This window comes from Abramis brama, assembly GCF_963993115.1.
Source record: "Abramis brama genome assembly, chromosome: 14".
Taxonomy (NCBI): Eukaryota; Metazoa; Chordata; class Actinopteri; order Cypriniformes; family Leuciscidae; genus Abramis; species Abramis brama.
This window is the reverse complement of record NC_139976.1, coordinates 10,023,777-10,040,097: the sequence shown is the minus strand read 5'-3', so window position 1 is coordinate 10,040,097 and position 16,321 is coordinate 10,023,777. Positions and strand designations below refer to the sequence as shown.

At 38.0% G+C, this 16,321-nt stretch overlaps 2 protein-coding genes and 1 long non-coding RNA gene across 4 annotated transcripts in view; all 3 read right to left on the bottom strand.

The window, feature by feature from the left end:
• llgl2 (LLGL scribble cell polarity complex component 2) overlaps positions 1-5,174 on the bottom strand; it is a 29,416-nt gene extending 24,242 nt beyond the window's left edge. For both annotated transcript variants that reach the window (XM_084135423.1, XM_084135424.1), the window contains exon 1: positions 4,951-5,174. The gene's annotated coding sequence lies outside the window, so the exon portion shown is untranslated. The remainder of the gene's footprint in view (positions 1-4,950) is intronic.
• The window catches only part of LOC311096362, a 253,553-nt gene that overhangs the window by 207,967 nt on the left and 29,265 nt on the right, over positions 1-16,321 (bottom strand). The window lies entirely within an intron of this gene.
• Positions 9,424-13,049, bottom strand: galk1 (galactokinase 1). The gene is made up of 8 exons (XM_084135379.1): positions 12,727-13,049; positions 11,524-11,713; positions 11,072-11,191; positions 10,705-10,840; positions 10,407-10,588; positions 10,158-10,308; positions 9,794-9,956; positions 9,424-9,648 (listed from the first exon to the last, which is right to left on the bottom strand). The coding sequence occupies exons 1-8, from the start codon at positions 12,895-12,897 to the stop codon at positions 9,577-9,579; spliced, it is 1,185 nt and encodes a 394-aa protein (XP_083991505.1). The 5' UTR covers positions 12,898-13,049; the 3' UTR covers positions 9,424-9,576.

Genomic DNA, 16,321 nt, shown 5'->3' with positions numbered 1-16,321 from the left:
AATATTCATGCATGAGAGGACCAAAAAGCACTACTTATTCATTAATTTATACAATTTGAGGTCAGTAAGGTTGCATTTCTTTTTGAAAGAAATGAATACTTTTATTCAGCAAGGATGCATTGAATTGATCAAAACTGACAGTAAAGACTTTAACATTGTTCTTGTTTGAATAAATGCTGTTCTTTTTAAATACCATTCAAATAATCCTGATAATAATAAGAAATGTTTGTTATTAGAACGATTTCTGAAGGATCATGTGACACTGAAGACTGGAGTAATGATGCTGAAAATTCAGCTATGCTATTTTAAAATGGATTAAAAATAGAAAAGCGATATAAAGAAATTGTAATAATATTTCACAATACTATTACTGTATTTTTTATTAAATAAATGCAGCCTTGGTGACCATATGATTCTATTTTTCCATATTTTTTTTTAAATCTTACCAACCCTATAACCTTTTGAATGGTACATACAGTATACACATAAATAATACAAATAAAATAGAACTAAATAATAATTAAATTAAATCTATGGTATTTTTGAATCGCCCATATTATCATCTGCCAGGTAAAAATTAAGTCTGACTGCTTTAAAAAAAAAAAAAAGTATCCTATGAGCAATAGTAATAGTGCAGCCTCAGCAAGTACGACTAATGAATAAAGCAAGTTAGATTTGAACCTACTTTGTCTTTTGTACCTGAAATACTTCTCATTGCATCAGATAAGGAGTTTCAGCCAAACATTACTATAGTGACATCACTACATTCTCAGCATAGCATCCCACAGGAAACAAAGATGAGAGGAGAAGGCAAGATAGGAGAAACCTGTCCTGACACGAGCGTGGAACTGTCAGTGAACTCTCACCATAGACGTCCTCCCTCTGCTGCATAACCTGGTTTCACACAGCACGTTAAATATGTCATGCCTGTCATTTTGGGAAATCGAGGAATTGCATATCCCATTTTTAGACTCAATATGGGGAAAAGGGCAATAATGAATTAACTAAATGATATTTGAGGTCAAGAGAAAGTCAGTCAAGTACAAATAGGTCAAGCTCTGCAATAAGCATCAGCTGCACCCTGACTGAGGGAGAACACAGTATGCAAACACAATGAAAACCAGTTCAACTGCCACATGATATCGATGGAAAGAATATACTTCTGGAAAAAATCTTTGTTTTAGGACACTACGAGTCAGCGGGTCCTTCGTTTTTAAATAAACACTGACACTAATGATTCAGGGCGCAACAGTTAGAATTGTTTTTCTGCAGTATAGACATGCACTTGCCCTGCCAATATTTTCGCTGGCCTAATAATTTATTCCTGTGATGCAGAGCTGAATTTTCAGCATCATTACACTATAAAACAGTTGTGCTGCTTAATATTTTTGAAAACTGTGATAAAAAAAAAAAAAATCAGGATCCTTTGATTAATAGAACCTTTGAATGTTCCTTGGAAAGTCGTTTTTACTTAAAAAATAAATAAATAAAAATAAAAAATAAAAATAAAAAACACCACACAATCTTACTAACCCCAAACTTTTTAATGGAAGTAGTATTAAAAAAAACATTTATGTTTTAATTAAATGTTAACAGTTCTTTACAGTTCTAAGTTTTATTTATTTATATACATATTAAAATAAAGTATTTTATTATGGAATTATAGGAAATTATGCAGCGGTATACCTGTACTAAAATCACAACAATAAAATCCAATACATGACAGACAAAAAAATATTTATATGATCTACAAAGAGGGTTGTCAAACATACTACCGGTACTTAAAATAAATAAATAAATGAAAATTAAATTAAAAATATATATTTTGCAGTACCGAGTACTTGGTATATTCGGTAACCGCTGATAGATGCTGCTTTCAAACGCTCACGTTCATGTTTGTTTGAGCGCTCTCTGAACATCAAAGCTTTCCATTTACAGCGTTTATTTACAAGCATTGAGTATTGTAGCCAATCACAATCATATCTGTTGAGCGTGTGAACGCAATGGCCTATCAGAGATGCTAGTCAGTATTAATCAGAATCAGCTGAACACCGCTGAAAACGCACTAGGATTTGTTTTGTTCAACCACACACTCTCGAATCCTTTCATTATAACCAACAAAGGGTAAACGATGTAAATAACGAGATTCATTGAACAAAAAAAGAAAGATTTTTAACAGGGGGTTTTCGCGGGAGTGCAGACTTCAGTGAGCTTGTGCTTAGAGACTGACAGCCTCAGTGATGCAATGATGGACAGTGATAACCCATAGACGAGAGGAAACAACATTTTTTTTAAAAACTTAATTCGACAGTTTTCGCTCTGGTACCAAAATTAGTACAGAGAACCAAATCATTTTAATGGTATTAGTACCGACTACTAAAAAGGTACCATGACAACCCTATCTACAAATGTCATGCATAGTGACAAAAGTACAGGCCCTGGGTCTGTGTGTATTCTGAGGCAGTCCATACTGTCATAAAAAATATCGCAGCTAATATAACAAAGTCCATAATAAGTAACTTATGACCAGCGGTTAGATCATAGACCGTGCTTTTTTATCTGGTCAAAAATGTCCATCCTAGTCAGACATCCAGGAGACAAAAGTTCATAGTGCTTAAAAGTAGAACAGCTGAAGAGGATGAGGAAGTGTTGGATGAACTTCCTCTCTTTCTTACTGGTCATTGTAAAGCTGATCTCTCCCTGCATGCTAACACCCACGCCAACCGTTTGTTGCAGTGGAAGTGAGAAGCCTTTGTTTACCTTCTCTTCCTCTTGGTAAAAATGCAAAAATAAGATCTTGTCTATGGCTACAGGGTGTGTCCCACCACAGGATGTCAGTCCCCAGACTCAAGCCTTTCCTGTCTTCTCTGAGTAGCGTAAAACACACATGTACACCCAAACGTCTCAAACTGACATCAGACTGGTAAAGCAAACTTGATGACTGCGTGAGTATCAAGTCCGGTAAAAGGTAAATACAGAGATGTAGTGCCACCACATCTACAAAATATTTGTAGCTCTTCAATTAACCAAATGCAACTAGTTCAAGTTCTCTGGAGCACAAATATTAAAATATGAATTTATGGACATGCGAATGAGCAAGAACATGAGCGCTCTTATAAAACTGAGGCCTCATTAGGGCCAAAACAAACAGGTGTCAAATAAGTCAATTTCCATTAAAAAGTTTGGGGTTGGTAACTTGGTATTATTCTAAAATAATGTTGAAGACGTCTCTTATGCTCACCATTTATTTGATCAAAAATACAGTAGAAACAGTAGTATTGTAAAACGTATTTAAAATTTAAAATGACTTTTAAGATACTTTAAAATGTCATTTATTCCTGTGATGGTAAAGCTGAATTTTCAGCATCATTACTCCAGTCTTCAGAGTCACATGATCCTACAGAAATCATTCTAATATGCGGATTTTGTGCTCAAGAAACATTTCTTATTAACACTAAAAACAGTTGTGCTGCTTCATATTTTTGTGGAAACTGTGATACGTTTTGTTAGGATTCTTTAATGAATATAAAGTTCAGAAGAACAGCATTTATTTTGCAACATTATAAATGTCTTTTCTGTCACTTTTGATCAATTTAATGCATCCTTGCTTTATTAAAGTTTACATTTTTCAAAAAGAAAACAATTTTTTTTTTTACTTTTGGATGGTAGTGCGATTGATACTTTTCTCTAAATGTGCTTCATTCGCACAGTATCCGTCTCTGACGCGCATTTCAGATCAATCCTTGTGTCAACACAAGCATGGCGGGTTTGAAACGAAGTCTAGTTTTTCCAGGTACATTAACACAATTTTGTATGTGTTATCTGAGGTCACACTGAACATTGGCTCTCCTAAGTCATACATTACAAGAGGCTTTTGAAAGAAATGACCTAAGATTAATGGCATGTGATGCCAACAGTCCTAATCACACTATATATGGCACAATAGTTAGTTGTGGTCTGCATCAATATGTTTAATCCATAAATTAACCATGAAGGTAAATGACGCTCTGCAAATGAAACATGACATCAGGAACATGGCTGTGTGTGAAGCAACATGAGAGGCGGAGGCTTAATCGCTCTCGATTCTCAACCTGTCAGACCGGTGGGACAGCCATCCAGTAATCTATGTCAAGGACAACCAATTCCCCAGTCCTTTCCAAAGAACTTTAACCTTACACTCAAACTGAAATAGACAAATAATCATGCTGGCCTGTGCCCAACGTGTATTTCTACAAACATACACACCTTTTACTTTAATGTGTTCCCACACCTACCCAATAATAGCACCATTTAGTGGATCTCTCATCTGTGTTTGCAGGTCAAGAAACTTAATGCACTATTTAACAATTACTTAGCCTAACTTTTTTAATAAAAAGTGAGAAATCTGTGTATATATATATATATAAAACAAAGAAAAACAGTTCTCACTAACAAAGTAAATGGTCAGTGCCATTGAAACACTTGTAAGCCATTGAAAATACAGTAACATTACGGGACAGATAGTAACCAGAGACCTAACAATGCTTTCTCTGTTCTGTCTTTCAGAAGGATGCAGTTTCGTGATAATAAGGGCAACAGCAGAGAACACGGTGTTGGTTTCGTTTTAGACTGAAGGTTATTCATTAGTTAGGTTAATAACACTCGAAATGCAAAAGAAGAGAGTAAACTATATATTAAAGATGAGTCTGTAAACAGACAGTGTGCAAGTATTGCATTATTATAATAACATATGTTAAGTTCATGCAGAGCTGTAAGTTAGAATTCACTGCTTGTGTCTTAAAACCTAGTGAGATTCTTATCTAGACAGCATTTATAGGTCTCATATGAACATTTGTACGTTCGCAATCTAGCCAGCCCAGTAGGCTACGTTTTGAGAGACACATCCATACAGTCGGGTTAGTGGAAACACCTGTGGCCGAACAGCAGTCGACGGGCCCGGGCAGGACTCACCTGATTCACCGCGGCCTGATGTCCCGGCACTGTCCACGATTCAAGCGGGTTAACTCGATTATCCTGAGGTGAAGAGGAAAACTACGCCGGGCGGTGAAGGAGAGCAGGCTCGATTTATGTTTACCTCGGCTTCGAGGTCTGTGTATGGACACAGTGGTGAAGGATTATCAGAAGTGTTTCCTGCTGCTCTTACTGCTGATTTGCGCTCTGGCTCCTCCCTGAACAAACGCTTTCCGGGACAGCTCAGTATGCGGCCAGCAGGGGGCGCACACACTATAAAACTCAAAGCACACTCTCTATGACCCACTCAAATTTATAACAAAAACAATACATCATATAAAATGCTGTTTCTGTTTATTTTAAACACTTGAGCTTATTTACTTTTTTATTAAGTAAATAAATTATATGTATATCATTGCAAGGCAAGTTTATTTATATACCAAATTTCATACACAATGGCAATTAAGTGCTTTACATAAAAATGAGAAAGAAAATACAAGGTATTAAAAAAGAACCAGAAATAAAATAATTTAAATTAGAATTGATTAGCAGGAGATACAAAAGATAATTAAATGGGCTGCACATAATTAGTCAAAAAAAAAAAAAAAAAAACATTTTTGTAAACATTAGCTACCATTTGTACAGTTAAGTTGTCAAACTTTTTAGAGTATTGTACCCCCTAAGGCTTTTAACATCCTTCTGTGTACCCCCTCTCTGCAGTCACACCTTTTTCAGTAAGGGGCAATATTTGCCCCTTAAATCGATTTTTCCAGTGCATTTTTTACCTTTACAAATTACTTTATAAATAAATAAATAAATAATGCTAAAATGTTCAATAGAGAAATATGCAATGATGGTAAAAAACTACTCCGGTACGGACACCACCGTCTCCGGCACGGACACCACCGTCTCAGGCACGGACACCACCGTCTCAGGCACGGACACCATCGTCTCCGGCACGGACACCAACGACTCCGGCACGGACACCACCGTCTCCGGCACGGACACCACCGTCTCAGGCACGGACACCAACATCTCCGGCACGGACACCATCGTCTCCGGCACGGACACCAACGACTCCGGCACGGACACCACCGTCTCAGGCACGGACACCAACGACTCCGGCACGGACACCACCGTCTCCGGCACGGACACCACCGTCTCAGGCACGGACACCAACGTCTCCGGCACGGACACCAAAGTCTCCGGCAAGAACACCAACGACTCCAGTATGGATACCACAGTCTCCGGCATTAACAAGTGCACGGACACCAACGACTCCGGCACGGACACCACCGTCTCAGGCACGGACACCATCGTCTCCGGCACGGACACCATCGTCTCCGGCACGGACACCAACGACTCCGGCACGGACACCACCGTCTCAGGCACGGACACCAACGACTCCGGCACGGACACCACCGTCTCCGGCACGGACACCACCGTCTCAGGCACGGACACCAAAGTCTCCGGCAAGAACACCAACGACTCCAGTATGGATACCACAGTCTCCGGCATGAACAAGTGCACGGACACCGCCGTCTCTGGAATGGACACCACCGTCCCCACCGTCTCCGGCATGGACACCAAAGTCTCCGGCAAGGACACCAATGACTCTGGCACAGATACCACCATCTCCGGCACGGATAAGTGCACTGACACCAACGTCTCCGGCATGGACACCAGCGTCTCTAGAAAGGACACCGACACGGACACCAACGACTCTGGCACAGACACCACCGTCTCCAGAAAGGACACCGGCACGGACACCAACGACTCCGGCACGGATACCACCATCTCCAGCAAGGACACCACCGTCTCCGGCACGGACACCACCGTCTCCGGCACGGACACCAACGACTCCGGCACGGACACCACCGTCTCCGTAACGGACACCAACGTCTCCGGCACAGACACCACCGTCTCCGCAAAGGACACCGGCACTTTCCAGAGCCATCCGAAACCAATGCTGCGTCTCAATTCGCCTACTTATACTACGCCCTAAAAGTATGTACTCTTAAATGTTATATTATCTATAATAGCATTAAACACGCCAATTCCATGTTTCCTCCAAACAATATTTTCTTAATTATCAAGACAGGCACATGAAAGGTCAATAAACAACATTTATTAATTGTGAGAATTGAACTGGTCACACAAACCTTTTAAATACATTTGTCCTCGGGTTAAAGAAAACTGAGGAATATTTTAAGATGGCAACCTCTCAGTTTAGTACTTAAAATAAACAATTATTAAACATTTAAAGGCAAATTTAGTTTTAAAGGAAGGGAAGCTGATGTGCATTCTAAAATGCAAAATAATTTGGATAAACCTTTTTGGATAAAACATTGTTTTTCTTAAACAATGGTTGAAACGTGAGGATATTTTGAGGATGTTACCATCAGGGACGTACGCAGGGTTTTCTAAATACCGAGGTCCCAAAAGTGATCTTGCTGGGGGGGTAGGGGGAATGCTCCCCCGAAAAAATTTAGATTTTCATGATCTCGACATGTGCATTTTAAGGTGTTTGAAGGCCAAAAAAAAAAAGCAGCTTTAAAAGCAAGTGGGGAGTAGCATAAATGATTTTGTCAAGCAGATAACAGATTCTTAAACATACATGAGAATCAGTTTAAATGTCGCAATGAATGATCCACACTACAAAATGGAAATGCAGAATATTTTTATGCTTATTCTTGACAATACACAATCACATATTCAACACGGAAATGGTCTTAAATAAATGATTCAAGGATTATTTTGCATAGATGTTACATTTCAATCAAATGCCAATGCAATCCTTCTGTGTCCAGAGGCATGTGAGCAATTAGTTTCAGCTAGCCTACTTTTTCTTTCCTAAATTAATAAAATTACATGAAGGTTTTTTTTAAAAACGTTGCTACATAAACATGTTGTTATATTCAAATTTAATTCTCTGAAATAATTTTAACTGCTAATTAAATTTTTCCCCCCAAGAATTTAAGGAGTATCCTATTAATGAGTTGTTTCCCCCCTTCTCACAACCCGTTTCATCACATGAAACTGTTGATGCTGTTTTACTCATTGAGCTTGCAAGATTCTGGAAACTGACAATCACAAAAAAAAAAAAAAAATAGTGATTACAATTCTCCCACAATTCTGAATAGACAACTAAAAAAAAGTAAAAAAATAAGTAATTTAGCCTACTAGAGGTTCTGGCATAATGTTAGTTGCTGAAGTCTATTTACAAAAACATTTAATTAATTTGAATGATTTTTTTTTTTTTTTAAATCGGTTTGAATAAATGATTCAAGGACTCAATTATAAAGATGTCACTTGTTTCATTACTTTATTATTTTTGAACAAATCTTTTGAATGAATGATTCAATAACAAGTACATTTTTTAACAGTCACTTGTCTCCACCTACTGGTATCACTTTGTAATCGATACAATCTTTATTTGAAGCATCAAGTTACTTTCAAAAGGTGATTTACTCTATTTTGTTCACTTCTGTTTGAGATGGGGGAACTGGTTGTCTCCCTCGGCTGCAAGGCTGTAGTTTGGGTTTATACATTTGGGGGTTAAAGTGTGAACCGTTTAACGGGGTACCAGGAAATGCTCCCTCATGAGGTTTATTTATTTGTTTTTTGCTTTATTTTTGCAAAATGGGAAACGGCCCACACATGCAAAGTTGGTTGATAATAATCACTTGTTTACAAAGTGCCATGGGAAGTCAAATTATCATTGCTTAAAATGTTCTAATACTGAACATGTTAGTTTCCAGTCATTACTTGGATTATCTTTTATTTTCCCAATAGGCATATCTGTCATATTAGCAGAACACATTTTACACACGGGGAAAACCAATTGTTTAGTCAATAATTCAAGAAGGTCCATACTTTAAAGCTCTTGATCCTAACTTGTACTTGGCCTTATGAAGTAGCTCTTGTAATTGTTTAATAGAGCATTTGTTATACAATAAGGATATAATTACAGGTAGACCATGGCTCACGTTTGAACTGTTTCTTTCTTTTTTTAAAAGTCTATTCCCTTAACAGATTATTTATTATAAATTCTTAGTTAGTTAGTTAAAATTTAGCCTACCACAATAAATACTATAGAACTTGATAAATTATAGTATAGGTGGTCATGAGAAGTTTAAAAAGCTTGCAGGAGGATGTTTTCCCCTCGTTACATCATAGAAATCCCTTCATTTCCCTAAACATTTTTTTAAACAATATGAACTGGAACGTCGTCCCCCCTCGGAATTCACTCCCTGGACTCCGTCCCCCCGCGTTACCCCCCATTTCCAGCCCACACCCCCACTCCATTCTCATTACCGCAATGCTACTGAAAAGTATAATAGTCCACATCATACATATAACATGAGTATGTACTTGCTATATATGCTATACTTTTTAAGTATAATAAATTTCATTTTAACAAATTATTTAATATATTGTTTAATTGAATCTCATATAAAAATTGTAAAAAAGTTTGGTTAAATAAAGGCAAACACAATTCCTTTTATTACATAATTGCTTTATTACATAAATGCCCTTTATCTGATTCTAAATAAGTATGAGCTTATTAATGATTAAAAAAAAATTACATGGAAATCCAATGACTGGCTTAGCACTGGTTAAAAATCATAGACTGAAAACATGAGCTCCTTCTGATGGGGTAGTGATGAAGAAAGTTGGAGATCCATGATATTTCTCCTGTAAATACACAGAAAAAAGTATAGTACTAAGTTATCATACAAATAATCATATTTCCTAAAATATTCAGAATACGCAGTTCAGCCATTTCTTTGGATGAAATTGTCATAGAAAGATTCACAGATGATCTTAAACTTGTAAAAACCTGAATGTGTTTCACTGCTCTCTCCTTAGCATAAGCCTGAAGCAATGTAACTGTGCATCCACCGAACCCTCCCCCTGTCATCCGGCTGCCGAACACCCCATCCACCTCCAGTGCCGCCGACACCAGCTCGTCCAGTTCTGGACAACTGACCTCGTAATTATCCCTGAAACAAACAATATCAACCCCAGTCAAAGAATGCATCATTAAAAGCCATTTAACTGGCAGTCACCCCCACCTATCGAACAACTGGGCTAAGCAAACATTTCAGTCACTGAAAAGTACTTCTAATCTTGGGATGTTTTCAAGGATTTGACTTCTGTTAGTCTTCCAACATGATAATCTAGCTTCGATTGTAGATGTTTACCTAAGAGAATTGTGGCTCTCCACCATCAGCCTCCCAAACTCTTTGTAATCGCCTCTCTTGAGCGCCTCGGCAGCTTGCGCTGTGCGTTCGATCTCCTCAATCACATGACGCGCCCGTCGGTACGTCACACTGTCCAGTCGATCCTTGGCAGCTATGAATAAATTCAGATTTTCACGAAATATGTATATTTTATTATGAAATGACCTAGATTAAAGACATACATTATGGTGCCAAAATCTTTCATCTTACCCTCCAAATCTTGCAAAGTAGCCTCTCTTAGACTTCTCTTGCCCAAAACGACTGCTGCGTTCTCACATTGTTTTCGTCTGGTGGGATACTCGCTGCCTGTGAGCGAATGTCTAATGTTGGAATTGGTGATCAGGATTACAAGTCCTGGGTCAGCTAAAGGGACAGCGGTGGCTTCCAAAGATCTGAAAAGATTGCATTTCATTTTTTGCATTTACATTTTTTTTGGGTAAATGAGCAACTAAATTTAACTGATTCATTCTAATCTGACAGAAGAATATTGATCGGCAAATCTACTTACCTGCAGTCAATGAGTAATGCATGGCCCTCTTTACCCAGAACAGACACAAACTGGTCCATGATGCCGCAGGGCACAGCAGCATGAGTGTGTTCAGCCTGCTGACAGGCCACTGCCTTTGCTACCTGATTCCCATCATCTGTGGAGGGGCAGAAATCATGTTCACCAAGGCTGAATTTATTTGAACAAAATGACAGTAAAAAAACAGGAGTTCTGAAAGGACTTTTCCCATTATTTTCCATTTTTGGAAGGTGCAAAGCTTGTGGAAACATAATCATAAACTATCAATTACAACCTCAGAACAGGTCTGTCTTAAATGCTTTGCATCTTATCAGGCCAAATAAAAAGTTTGTGACTCAGAAGTGATTACCTGGACACAACTGCTGCAGGAAGGTGTACACAGCCACTTCAAGTGAGGCTGAGCTGGAGAGTCCGCCTCCTAGTGGCACACTACTGGCTATTACAGCTCTAAAGCCAGGGATGGGCCTTGCTGTGTAAAGAGAGGACATGATGAAAGCAATACTATTAGGCTTGATCAGGTTCAGTTAAGAAATACATGCATGAGATAAATATGCACTCTATTCTGCAATAAGTATATATTCAATCTATTGTTACTTTCAAGTAAGACCACAGTGTTCTTAGCAACTATTCTGCAAGTGTTGCAAGTATTGGAAACACTGCATTAAAAAATGTTAGTCCAAAGATGAGTTCTCAGCATGGGCCCCTAGGGTCACATTTCATCCTAGAGACAGACTAAATGTACACTTCCTCATTACTTCCCTTTTTGCCAGATAGACAAAAAAAATAATCGCAAAAGATTACCTCTGTAGTGCTGTACAACTCCCTTTACATAATTGGCCCAGTTTGGCTGCCCTCTTAAAAGTGGGGTCAGTTCATTAGGGAGATCAAAGTCCACCATCTTGGGCTCATCAGCAGCTTCAGTCAGAGTTACAACACAGCACTTCTGGCCTGAAGTTTTGCTGCCCACCATAACGGTCACCATCGGCAAGGCCTGCAACCATTCAAACAAACTTTATAACTCAGATTGTCAGTGCGTAATTGCTGGGTTTGATCTGAGAAGAACATATGTTTGTTCTTATCATTAGTTCCTATTAATGAGGAGAGTTGAAAGTGTGTGAATTGATCTTGTCAATCTGTTATCTACAATAGAAAGTAGGCCTATCTTCAATGATGTGAAAGGACAATCCATAATTTCCATTGTTCAGATATCAGATATCCCTGCAATTTAACAACAATTTTACGTAAGTCTCTTTGCATTAGAGCTGGGAAGTCTGATTCATTCCCGGGAATCGGTTCTTTCAAATAATTTGATTCAAATGTTTAGATCAAATCAAGACAGTATAATAATAACGTCATCACAAGCTCCATCAAGCTCAATTTCTCCTTTACTTTTTTATTAATAAGGATGTTGCAATGTCATGTGCCCCACTTCAGATTGTTGCTTCCATGATTAAGCTCATAAAATAAATGTATAACATAGTTATACTTTTTCTCTACACTAGGCTATACAACACTAAAGTGTATTTACTATTTAGGCTGCTGTCTTTACTGAAAATAGTTAACCAGCTCCTTTTTAAATGTGTTTACAAAATTAATAAATTAATAATAGAATTAAAGCTCATCGGTCAAATACATAGCCTTTGGTTCAATAATGTGTCAGTGAATGAATTATCTCTAGAAATGCACGGAACAATTTAGTCCGATTTGTGAAGAAATCTTCAGGACTGCATTTCCCAAAAGCATGAAACTCTTGTAGAAGTTTTTCAAGACAAAACGAATTGATTGATCGTAGCGATGGATCTACTTAATGGATCTAGGCTTGTTTTAGGGAAATGCAGGTTTTGTGAATCGTTTGAACTGAATCATTCACAATATTCGTTTCACATCACTTTGCGTCAAAAGAATGTCATAAATATTAACACACAATTACTTTACAACATATTATTATTTTATTTTTTTACCAACACTTGCTGTTAAATAGGATTCAGTCATGAAAGTGATTACCATTGGGAGGACAAATCCTTCATTGTAATCTGTGTGTTCTCCGATTAAATTCACACGTCCTGGAGCGCAAACTGCAACATTGGCATTTTCCCCGTCAAATGTTTCCCGGTACGCACGACAAGCCTCAGAAACTAAATCTGCAACATTTTTAATAGGACAAATGTTTGTCATTGTGGCGCAATATTGCAGTAACTTTAGGTTAAAAGGTAGGCCTAATTATGTTTTCGACAGATTCCCGTTAGATGAAGCCACGCAATTTATTAATCCATAAAATTCGTGTAAGGAACAGAAACCAGAAAGTCAGGGTCATACTTCCTACAATGGTCCTGATTGGTGCATAAAGTCACATGAGACGTTTTTCAACACGCTGCAGAGTGTTCCTGTTCTAGCCTGTGAGATATGGCAAGCTTATCCATGAAATTTCATTACAGACCAAGATCAAATTAATAACACTTGCTTAGACATACACATAAAAATAAAAGGTTTTAGGTTATATTTTATCAAACCATATTGAAAGATTATTAAAGATTAAACCATATATACAAGTTATTGTCTTCATGACTTTTATTATTAATTAAATATTCTTAAGTGTCAGAACTGAATACTTGCATGAATAAGAGGTCATTATATCCTGTTACTTCCATGTTAGACCAAAAACAAGCCCAGAGAACGACTCGTTGTGGAATGTGCCTATCTATGACAGGTGAAAGATCAACGCCCACTTTATCACTGCAACTTTGGCCCTGCCCACTGGCATGTGTTAGTGAGATGAAGAGGAGAGGACAGCTATACAGGATCACTGGACACTTTTTTTGACATTACCTAGCTGTAATAGTAAAAATGTGCTAAAAGTGAGAGAGTTTCACTGTAATAGCCTACTAGCTCTTTATATGCAAAAATGTTAGCCAGTCACAGCAGTGGGCGGGCGTTTACACTGAAGTCTCACAGCAGACACGCTCCTTCAAACAGAGAATTCAAATCAGAGGGCTGAAATCAGGGTAGGAAAAATGCCTTCTATTTCTAAATTATGATAATTTTTGATGTAAAAATCATACTTACATTATAAGTGCACCAAGAGAAATATTATTAAACAATAAAACAATGCAGTTCATGACCCCTTTAATGTCTCTTCTGACCTAGACTGCATTTATTTTGTAAAAAAAAAAAATATATATATATATTATATATATATCACTCACTCATAATTCGCACAAAGCGCCATTGGGCGTAGGAAAAAGGAGGATGGGGGTTACATTAACTAGTATTTCTATCATAAAGCATGCATAAAACAGTATAGCCTATAACACAACAGGCAATATACAAAACAGTAGCGATACACATGACCTGGGGGGGATTATGCAGGTTAATCATGAATGGGGGAAAGTCACGTGAGAGGAGGCAATGCGCTATGATTGGATATGATCAGGGATGAATATAGTATCAAAATGATTAACACGTGCAAGCACTATAATCCATGAACTTGATAAAGGTTGTGGATATGTTTTACTATCTAAAACCAAATGCCTTTCAACTTTTCAACTTTCAACAAACCTCACCTCACAAAATTATATAAATACATTTAAAAAATATACTTTACACAATTATTGTCATTATTATCTCACCCCGTCATTTGAAACCCATTTGACTTAAAAAACAACAACAAGAGAAATAAGGAAAACATTATATGAACTTGAAACGATGAGGGTGAATTAATTGTAATGCATAATTGTGTCATTTATTGGTGAACTGTTCCTTTAATAACTTGTGCTGGTTGTCTCCCTCTAGTGGACGGGTGATGAATCGCACGTCCTTCAAATTTGTAGAACACTTTTAAATGTGTTACTATGTTATCTCGAGTCTTGTAGATGTGTCAGACAAATAGAATAACTATTTAGATGTTATCATATTCATATTTAGATTAGTGGTTGATTTATATTGTATACAGATCCTTCTCAAAAAATTAGCATATTGTGATAAAGTTCATTATTTTCTGTAATGTACTGATAAACATTAGACTTTCATATATTTTAGATTCATTACACACAACTGAAGTAGTTCAAGCCTTTTATTGTTTTAATATTGATGATTTTGGCAAAAAAGTAAAGAAAAACCAAAAAAATTAGCATATTTCATCCGACCAATAAAAGAAAAGTGTTTTTAATACAAAAAAAAGTCAACTTTCAAATAATTATGTTCAGTTATGCACTCAATACTTGGTCGGGAATCCTTTTGCAGAAATGACTGCTTCAATGCGGCATGGCATGGAGGCAATCAGCCTGTGGCACTGCTGAGGTGTTATGAAGGCCCAGGATGCTTCGATAGCGGCCTTAAGCTCATCCAGAGTGTTGGGTCTTGCGTCTCTCAACTTTCTCTTCACAATATCCCACAGATTCTCTATGGGGTTCAGGTCAGGAGAGTTGGCAGGCCAATTGAGCACAGTAATACCATGGTCAGTAAACCATTTACCAGTGGTTTTGGCACTGTGAGCAGGTGCCAGGTCGTGCTGAAAAATGAAATCTTCATCTCCATAAAGCTTTTCAGCAGATGGAAGCATGAAGTGCTCCAAAATCTCCTGATAGCTAGCTGCATTGACCCTGCCCTTGATAAAACACAGTGGACCAACACCAGCAGCTGACATGGCACCCCAGACCATCACTGACTGTGGGTACTTGACACTGGACTTCAGGCATTTTGGCATTTCCTTCTCCCCAGTCTTCCTCCAGACTCTGGCACCCTGATTTCCGAATGACATGCAAAATTTGCTTTCATCCGAAAAAAGTACTTTGGACCACTGAGCAACAGTCCAGTGCTGCTTCTCTGTAGCCCAGGTCAGGCGCTTCTGCCGCTGTTTCTGGTTCAAAAGTGGCTTGACCTGGGGAATGCGGCACCTGTAGCCCATTTCCTGCACACGGTGGCTCTGGATGTTTCTACTCCAGACTCAGTCCACTGCTTCCGCAGGTCCCCCAAGGTCTGGAATCGGTCCTTCTCCACAATCTTCCTCAGGGTCCGGTCACCTCTTCTCGTTGTGCAGCGTTTTTTGCCTCACTTTTTCCTTCCCACAGACTTCCCACTGAGGTGCCTTGATACAGCACTCTGGGAACAGCCTATTCGTTCAGAAATTTCTTTCTGTGTCTTACCCTCTTGCTTGAGGGCGTCAATGATGGCCTTCTGGACAGCAGTCAGGTCGGCAGTCTTACCCATGATTGCGGTTTTGAGTAATGAACCAGGCTGGGAGTTTTTAAAAGCCTCAGGAATCTTTTGCAGGTGTTTAGAGTTAATTAGTTGATTCAGATGATTAGGTTAATAGCTCGTTTAGAGAACCTTTTCATGATATGCTAATTTTTTGAGATAGGAATTTTGGGTTTTCATGAGCTGTATGCCAAAATCATCAGTATTAAAACAATAAAAGACCTGAAATATTTCAGTTGGTGTGCAATGAATCTAAAATATATGAAAGTTTAATTTTTATCATTACATTATGGAAAATAATGAACTTTATCACAATATGCTAATTTTTTTAGAAGGACCTGTATTTGTTTAGACATTCTCCAGGTGTTGGTTGTTTTTTTATTATTATTATTTCTGGACTGGTTCG